Raw genomic sequence first — 10140 nt, 5'->3', positions numbered from 1 at the left:
TTTAGATTTCTAAGGCTAAAAAGTCTTCCATCGTAAATTCACTATTTACGTCTCTTGGTGCCGTGTCGGTTTTGCCAAAAAACTTCGACGGGTCATAACTTCTTCGTTATAACTCGGATTTCGGCGTTCTTTATATGTACGGAACCCTTGTAACATATACTACCACTTGGAAAAGATTAATCCTTCTAAATAATCTTCCATCAAAAACTCATTTTTGATGCTTTATTGTCTATAAATTGATTAGCCCGGATCTGCGGGCGTTACATCTTGGTGCCTTCGACCCATGAACCTGGTGAGAAGACTCACCTCGATCTGTTGAAAAATACTAACTGCTCGATTACCGATCCGAAAGATCCCACACTAAACATACACAAATTACCCTAATCATGAAATGGAAAAAAAAGACATAGCCATGGGCCTAGATTTCCATCCAAACTCCTAAGGGTAGGGCCCAATCACCACATCCACAATGGGACTAACCAACCTTGACCCTTAACCCCCCCCCCCCCCCCCCACTCCCTTATTGGGCCCCAAGGCCTAATTTGAGTCGCTAATGGCCCACAACAAAAATCTGAAGCCTATCTACCCTAAACAGGCCAAAGCCTACTAACTAGCTAAAGCCCAAAAGTCCAAGATCAACCAAACTCCAAAAGCCCACTGAAGGGTGTACGCTCAGCGTATGCTACGTACGCTTGGCGTACGAGTCTGCAAGTTAGTACGCACTGCGTACACGTTGGTACGCCCTGCGTATTATGTTGAATACCACCTTAAGCCATTAAGTGTTTATTCCTTACAACCCCATACCCAAATTTCCAAATCTTGACCAAAATGGGATTCTAAGACATAAAGTTGGCAACTTTATGCCTTAGCATGCCTTAATGGAGCCCAACATCTACTCTTATCTAACAAGTCTCTCATTAAGGGTCTTCTTTCATGCATAAACTCATAACTATCACCAAGGAGACATTTTTATGCATCTAACACCTTAAACTCCTGGAGTTGCCCAAACTCACAAGAGAGCTCATGGGACCAAGAATTAGCTCATATCTCATGTTCGACATGATATCTAAGACAAAGGAATAATAGATATCATACCTTTAGTAACAATTGCAGCTTAGAGCTCCTGGAATTGGTTGTTGATGAGATGACACCCTTCATATGTTGTTAGGGGCAGTAGCCCATTGCTAGACGTCAGCTACTGTCAATGTCAGTCTATAATGAATCTTGTGCAAGTGGAAGATTGTTGGATCTATATGCCTAAGAATCATTATGGAGTGATATTGCTAATAATATATGATCCTATAGGGTCACACATTTATCAAGTTGACACGCTTTGTATATTTATTATTAATGTGATTATTAAAAATTAATATCAACTCTTGTATTTTTAATTAGGGAATAATTATTGTTTTGCGAAAATAATAACTATAAGAGAGTATTATAGTTATTAATTCATATGATATGAATTAATAAATCATGCACAACCTTTTAGACTAGTTGAATTCTTTTGTCTTTTACCTAAAGACAACGTTTATATTTTATAAACTTTGAGTTTATAAAAAATAAACAATATTTCTTTTAAAGAGGCATAGGCCGAAAGTTAGTAAAGGTGTGGGAGGTTGCTTGTCAACCTTCCACCTTTTGTCTCCCATGCTTCTAAAGGCTACCATTACTTTAGATTATTTTAATGGTTAGGTCTTACCTCTCATGGACTATATAAGAGTGTCTTATGTATGAGAAATGTGCAAGTTTTTGATCTTCTTTCTTCCTTTCTTCTTCTCTTTAAAACCGTGAGTATAAAGGAGCTCCAAACCTTTGAAGTTTGGTGCTTTACTTTGGTGTTTAGAAGACCTCTTGAGTTGTTCCCTTTAGTGCTTAATTGAGTTAAGCACTTAAAGGCTTTAGACACTCAAGAATACAAGAAGGAACTAGCATTCCAAGTGCCTTACTCTTGATGGTGGATACTTGTAGAGAAGATTATACACTTTGATCTTTTGTTATCTTCATCAACACCCCAAAACCAAGTGGGTTCAAAGGTTTCAAAGGTTATCTCTAAAACATCTTATGGTTGGTTTTATTTCATTCTAACCTCTATAAATGGATCCATGATGGTTTGGTTTTATTATGAACTAAAAATAAACTTGTTATTTTTAAAGTCATCCGTTGCCGGTTTTTGTGAAAAAACAATCTTTTATTTCGTATCAAAACCCAAACAAATAAATAATGCTTACTGCGATTATCGTAAGATTTTTAACGTATATTATTGATTTTGTGTATGTTTATAGTTTATGGGTTGTTGATTTGTATTTTTTGGTTTAGATGAAACATCATAATCAATGTTGTTCTTCGTTGTGGAAGCAATATGTGTACATGAAGGCATCAAAATTGAACAACATTGATATTTTTAATGGAGCAAGAGGTAGCTATATGACATATCTATGTTTCCTCGTTTTTGTCTCATTGGGCTAACTTTTTCACGTTTGTTTGTATCATAATGTTAGGGAAAGTGTTTTTATGGTATTGATGAAAAGAGTCTCACAAGAAAGTTTGATAGATTGCTCAAGCGAGGAACATAGATGTATTTCTCGATGATAATCTTGCCCATTTGAAAATGACAAATGATAAATATAATAGAGTGGAAACAAATTAAGAATATTTAAATTGTTTCGATGTTTGTTGACATTGGGTGAGCATGTTTTTCTAAACATTTTATGGAGTATTTTGTTTAGCAATTATCATATGTTGAAAAATGATAGTAATTTGCAATTGATGTCAAATTTGGGGTTTGCTTTCTAATATATTTTTGGCACCGAATATAAATTTCCTCTAACAATGACAATATCATAGAGAAGTTGGATGGATTGTTCAGGCTAGTAGATGAATAGTATGTGGTATTCACATATGTTCCCGACACCGAATATAAGTATCCTCACATTGTCAATTTCATAGGCAACTTTGATGGACTGTTTAGGCGAGGAAACGTATACGTATTTGTTGGTGATAATATTGTTCGTTTGAAAATGGCAAATGATATAAGTTCAAATCGTGGACATCAAACATAAGTTTATCGGAACCAAACAGTAACAAGTCCACCGCACATAATCATCGGCAAAGAAACTTCATTTTGACTCGTGATAGGATATGAACAGTTTGTGACATTCAATATACATTCTCGACACCGAATATAGTTTTCCGACAACATTATCGTTAGATTGAACCGAACATAATTTGAAGAATGTTTAATCGTGAATGCAAGCACGAGGACCGAATATATGTTGTTGGTAATGTTAAATTCAGCTTGAAAGAACATAATTTGAATGAGGTTAATCTCATATTGTCATTTCAAACCGAGTGTATTTTTTGGGTGAACGATTCTCAGCGCCAAACTTATTATCGTTGTTATTACCTTAGCAACGTCTTTTTTACGAAATATGTTTTTCTTGTCTATACATTGTTCTACATTAAATTGGCATTTGTATATTTTGTTAGTACCATTTGTATGTTTGATAACATCTTCATAAAGCATGTAATCAAAATATATTGCAATAACTTGAAAAAGTTCAATGATAGTACGATTCGATTCGATTGATAATTAAACAATTGCATCTTATATATAAACTCAAAATCACAATTTAATATTGCGTATAATATTCATGATCATTTTTCTCTTATTCAAGTACTTCTATCACATCTTTATACAAATTTGTCGATACTTTCGCATCCTTGAGTTCTTCCGTAAGATATGATATAGCAAAATCTTTTGTCAAACTCAATAGTCTTCAAAATATCAACTGTTATTTCTCTAACAGGTTGATGAACCTGAAGTGCTCTAATGTTGTTCGTTTTGTCAAACTTTGATTTCAGAAAAGTTCCTTCACACACACAAAAAAAAATGAGGTTTGGGGTATCTAGTTTGTTGGTAAAGGGTGAGGAAGATGAAGCCACTAAAAGGTTGATAAAAGTTGATTTTGTTTCGAGTATAGAAACAATAATGAGGGTGTGTTTGGGATTTCTTTTTAGACTTAAAAGTACTTTTTATAAAATGACTTTTTTTAAAACAACTTTTTCTAAAAGGATGTGTTTAAAATGTGTTTGGTGACTTTTGACTTTTAAAATTTTTAAGAGTTAAAAGCCAAAAGTCACAAAAAAATGGGATTAGAAAACTCATTTTTGTTCATGGCAAAAAGTTGTTTTAAAAGAACTTTTTCATTTGCCAAATATCTTTTGGAATTTTTGGAATAAGTTAAAAATCCAAAAGTCATTTTAAAATGAATGTCAAACACCCCCTAAGCGTAGGGGTGAACAAACCGGTTCAGTAAACCGGTTCGGTTCAGATTCGTGAATAGTAAAACCGGTTCAACCATAAACCGGTTCGGTTCAAACCGGTTCCGTCATAGAAAATCTCGAACCTGTCTAAACCGGTTCAATCGGTTCTAAACCGGTTCGATCGGTTTGACTACCGGTTCACGGTTATTAAACCGGTTCTAAACCGGTTTCAATATCTAAAATCTCGAACGGGTGCGAACCGGTGGTTCGGTTCTTGAATCGGTTCGGTTCATAGTGGACCGGTTCGTAGTGAACCGGTTTACCGGTTCAGTGACCGGTTCGGATCCTGAACCGGTTTTTTTGTGCAAGCCTACCTAAGCGTGATATGAATCGGAATCAAACTTAATGAAACTTTATGGATTCAAAGTTGCAAGACTTAAATTTCATGGACCGGGAACGTCAAGGCCCAATTGCTCCAAAAAGAATAAGACGATTGGTGAAAATTCGATAGTAGAATAAGGCTCAATGTTTATGCTACCATTACGATGAAAAATCCAATCCATGTCCCAAGTATAAAAGAAAAGTGTTGGTTAATTTGGTTATTCAAAGTCTCGATATAGAAGAACACGATGAGGTGACAAAGTTAAAGATTTTGATGTTGGAATTGAAGCATTGGAAGTGGAGAAAAAACATTGAAATACTTGAAGATGTCAGCATTACTTCCGGATTCCATTCATGTATGATGGTCGAAATTCAATAAATTTTGTATTGAGAAACAATATCAATATTGTTCGTAATGAGAGGAGAATGGTCACACTTTAATGGCGCAACTAAGATGTGATGGCAACTTTGTGAAATGTGAAATAGTGAGTATTATTATTCTTTTTATTTTATTTTTTTTGTTAATATTTGACCAAGTTAATAAGGGGAAGCAAGGTTAATGCATGGGTTAAAGGCCTTTAGGGCATCTTCAACCCACCCCCAAACTCCATTTTTGTCTCTATTTCTTCCCCCATTATTCTCCAACACTACCCCATTTCTATCTTCATTTTTGGAGATATGAATAGTATTCCCCTGTATTTAGGGGAATACTATTCATATCTCTAAAAATGGAGTTGAACTTTTGGTTGCTGATTTTAGTCCCTCTCATTTTATTTTATACATTTCTAGTTTATTTTTATCTATTAATTATAATTTAAATGCAATATTTAATATTTGTAATATTATGCTATATATAAATTTATATTAATTAACCATAAATATAGGCTTAATATTTATTTATCGAATTCATATAAAAAACTAAATATATACTAAAAACTTGAAACACGATAACATAATTTATAAAATATAGTAATCGAATATGTTTGTGATCTTGATATATTTATTATAAATATAATCTTATTTATTTAATAATTATTTATAATATTTAATAACTAATCTAAATTTATTATATATAAATATTTTATTTATGATAATATAATTTGTAATATTATTGTATTTAAAAAAAATATAATATATATTTGTTAAAATCTAATCAGTAGAGGGGTGTATTTGACAATATATATAAGTTATAAAAATAGAATATTCTAAGAATATACTTTTTGGGATAAAAAATGGAGTAGAGTTGGAGATGAAACACTGTTTACCTCATTTTTTACTCCATTTATAAAAGGAAAAATGGAGATGGGTTGTCTTAGGATATTTTCCTTGTTATCTATATTTAGTCAAGTATAAATAGAAGTCTTGTGTTAATTAGTAGGCATCATTGAACATGACTCAATCGGGCAAAAGCCTTGAAAGAGACTAGCCTCCCAAAAGCCGAGTTATATTTTCTTGTAATCATTTTCATCAAATCTTTCAATGCTAACAAACATTGAGGCCAAACCTATCAATGAGCAACATAACTTTTTCAAAATTCAAAAACATATTTGCCTTGACCAAGCACACATCTTTGAACATGAATATGAACATCCATAATCTTCATTCACAACAGATACAAAATCCGTTGGTTGATGGTTGTGTCTAGTCCACAACGACTAGACACAACCAAAGAGCAAATTGTAGACCAGAGCAACAAATATTTTCTATGATTAAAATGAAAATACATTCATGTCTTATGTCTTTTGCACAGACAAATATGTACCCTCTTGTTCCACCTTTCAATGTGTAACAATAATATTGCAATTTTGTCCCATTAACAACAGTCAACAGTCAGCAGCACACCAAAAGACAATGCCCTCTACAAAGATGATAGAAAAATACTTGTTTTCCATTAAGTTTCTAACCAAACTACTTAAAACTTCTTTGTTTCGAGTCACGATAACACTAATAATAAGCATGCAGATGCTCAAAAAGAACCACAAAAAAGAAAAAAACAGTGCATTTTCAACTTTCGATTTCAAGATACAGTTGGATCTCCTTGATGATACTGCATGAACATGAACACACAAACACACACACACACAAACATTAACTTTGTTGATTTGATGAAGATCAATCTTTTTTTCTTCCCTTAGGGGATATTCAGTCAGCTGTCAGGAACGCAAAGCGGCCCGCCACATTTTGGCTTTGACCCGCAACTGGTTTGTATTATATATTTATATTATTTATATTTATATATTATATATATAGACGATCGTATATCTATAGCTTGACTTTCAACCCTTTTCATCTTTTATATATATATATATATATATATATATATATATATATATAACTTTTGTATCATGTTACTAATACCAAAACTGTAAGCCACCAACACCACCACCATATATGCATGCTGTGATACGATATGGAATGTAACCCACCTGCAAAAGCATTCGAGGAAGAAGAAATTAATATTAGAAATTTGCAATTATACCAACTATCAAATTTTGATGGAATCCGACGGAATTGGAATTCAAGATTCCATTCCACCGCGTGTTTGGTTGCCAAATGAACAAAACGGAATTCAATTCCGCCGGAATCCTTCATATTCAATGTTCGATGTGTCTCACACCGTTCCTAATAGACGGTTGAAACAATTCAATTCCATTCTTCTTTCTTTATTAAATGACCAAAATACCCTTCACTATAACACAAGAGAGAAAAAGAGAGGGATAACTTACAAGAAGAGGATGATGGCACAGGTGAAGGGGCCAAACCATTTTCATGACTAGGAACCGATCCATAAGACACAACAGGCAAAGGAGAAAGATCCGGTGGCAAACTAGTAGAACCGCCAGGTGGAACGCCACGCTGACGTGGACCAGGTGACACGTCATCATCGGACCCACCACAAGGTGAAGGGGAACTTGCCGGAGCTCCGGTGGGACTGTTTTGCTCCGGTGAAGGAGCCGGGGAAGGTGTAGGGGCATCGAGAGTACGAGACAGAAAAGACGACAAACTGATTTCCTTAACTTTTCCAAAAACTGAGTTATCAAGTCCAAGGTTTTTTCCCGGGGGCGATCCGGTAATTTCCTGTGCTAATTGCTTCAGTCTTTGAGGGTTGAGACTGCCTAGATTTGACACAATTGATGCCTGGACTGTTACGGGTGGATCTTGGGTTGACCCGACTTTGTTTGTCACTTGCAAGAATACACTCTGTAAGAAAAAAAAAATTAGAAATGTAAAATAAATGTAGGATGCTATAATACACAAATAAATTAAAAAAGCATACCTCATCAGGCATTAACTGCAATCCGGAATTTAGTTGTTCCTTCAACACAAGAAAATTGTCTTCTATTTCTTGTAGAGAATTACGAAGGGTAAAATTAAAAAGAACTTCAGGTAGAAACCAAGCAGGAGGAGATAGTCTTGGGATAATTGTGATCCCACCGGGAAACTTTAGGATTTCAAAATTAGAAGTCAAACCAAAAATCGATTTTGTCAAAGTCAAATTGGAACGTTGACTAAAAAGGTCAAGTAATGAAGTTTTCAAGACACTTAAAGATATGGGGTTTATAGGGGAGTTCATAGGTTTATGAAGAACACCAAAGACCACATCAGTGTAGTTATATGCACTGGATTCATGCATTGATAAGATAACAACCTGCAAAATAGAAAAAACATTGATAAGGGTTGAATGGAATAAATAGCAACATACTTTGGTTTCTTTGTTTATTATAGCAACTTACTTTCATTTTTTTCTATTACAGTATTGTACTTAATTATAAACTAATTAATTTCTGCAAAATAAACAAAATTTCACATTCTTATCAATTTCTGCAACAATGGTTCAGTTTTTTCTTACCAATTTATGCAATAATGTTTCACCTTTTTACCATTTTACGCAACTAATGATTGCATCTTTTGGTCATAGAAAAAACGTTGTTGCAAATTTTGTATAAAAGAACACTTTGTTGCATAAATTGGGAAAAAATGTGAAATACTTGTTGCATAAATGTGAACTTAACCCATATTAAAATGGATAAAAAGAATGGAACTAGCTTTTGTTGTTACAACAAACCTGTGTGCCAGGGACGCCTATTTCATTGTATATATCATACTCTAGTCTTGTAATTTGAGGAAGAAGAAACGAAACTGGCTTTTCTAATCTGAAGTATGCCTGCACTTTAGCTGAAATAATAACAACAAGGTCAACTCGATAATCCAAAAGAACCATAAGAATCATACATACATCCATGCATAGTTAGTTGCATACACATGATTTCCCCAAAAGTTTGTATATGAAGGGAATGTAAGATCAATAGATAAATTAGAAAATGTTTTAGGAACCCTAATTATACGAAGGGAGTTGCATAAACTTGGTTTTTTCGAGAATTAGCTTTGATGTTTGAAGTTTTTAAAAAAAGGGGTGCGAGAGTGGAAAACCGAATCAATCATTCTTATTCCAGGAGAAAAATATAAACCCTAAATTGCTGTTGAAAATCATCGATTAACGATCACGCATAAAACCCTAATTCAAGATCACTAAAACTTGGCTTAAATCTGAATCCCGGGTGACCCATTTGCTCAATTGATCAGAGTTACATAAACCCTATATTAGTGTTTTCATAGTCAACAGTCAAGAGGAGTTCAATTCAGAGATCGTTAAGTAAAATTTAGAATAACCCATTTGTTCATATCCCAAAAACAACCACCCAAAACCCTAACTACAGTAAAACTAGAAATTCAAATTCCAAACATTCAATTAAAGAAAATCGAACGAATAAAAGAATCAAAATACATACCACTGTGCTTGATTGAATCATTCACATCGTACCCAGATTGTCTATGGTGAATACGAACGACCGAAAAGATCGCGGAGAGGGAAACGGAAGCGCTAAGGAGCAAAATGAAAGCACACTTGAAACTGAACAATCGAGCAGTTCTTGAGAAACCCCTTGAACATCGAACAAAGAACGAAGACCCGTGACGATTTTGCTGCTGCTGGAGGTGATTAAGTGGCAATTGGGGTTGGGATTTCCCCATTTGCAGAGCATCTGTGCACTCAATCTATGTGTTTATCTCCTCTGTCGATTTTACTCTAAAACAGGAATGACTTTGATGGAATTTTGAAGTTGTGCAAGATGATGAGAGAACTCATGGTTAATGCATCCCCTTTTCTCCTTCTCTTTATCTGTGTTATTTGCACAAACTGTTACCAGTGCTGATGAGGAAGCATCTGTTTTGTACCACTACTGCTATTTTGTCCTCTTCTAATTCCAATATTTCCACCTTCTTCGCAAAATAAACTTTTATCAAATTTCAATCATTTTTATTTTAATAATATATTTTCAATATTAATATTTAACAACTTACCTTTTAAGTTTATAATTGAAAAAAAAGAAAATTACAAATATAACTAAATTCCTTAATTACTTTCTGGAAAATAGCAAAAAAAAAAAACTCAAATTACAAATATAGTCATTAAAATCGCAGATGGATTAACCT

General features: G+C 33.9%; 1 protein-coding gene across 1 annotated transcript; it reads right to left on the bottom strand.

Annotated features, from left to right (window-relative positions):
• Positions 1–6628: 6628 nt before the first annotated feature.
• On the bottom strand, positions 6629–9874 carry LOC145141052 (uncharacterized). The gene is made up of 5 exons (XM_079074399.1): positions 9438–9874; positions 8714–8823; positions 7925–8296; positions 7374–7848; positions 6629–7073 (listed from the first exon to the last, which is right to left on the bottom strand). Exons 1-5 carry the CDS (start codon positions 9676–9678, stop codon positions 6991–6993), a joined length of 1281 nt encoding a protein of 426 aa, XP_078930525.1. The 5' UTR covers positions 9679–9874; the 3' UTR covers positions 6629–6990.
• Between the last annotated feature and the right edge of the window lie 266 nt (positions 9875–10140).

Source organism: Lactuca virosa, chromosome 9, assembly GCF_052849685.1.
Source record: "Lactuca virosa cultivar CGN04683 chromosome 9, Lactuca_virosa_CGN04683_v6, whole genome shotgun sequence".
Lineage (NCBI taxonomy): Eukaryota > Viridiplantae > Streptophyta > Magnoliopsida > Asterales > Asteraceae > Lactuca > Lactuca virosa.
Note: the sequence above shows the minus strand (reverse complement) of the source record. Positions and strands in the feature narration are given on the sequence as shown.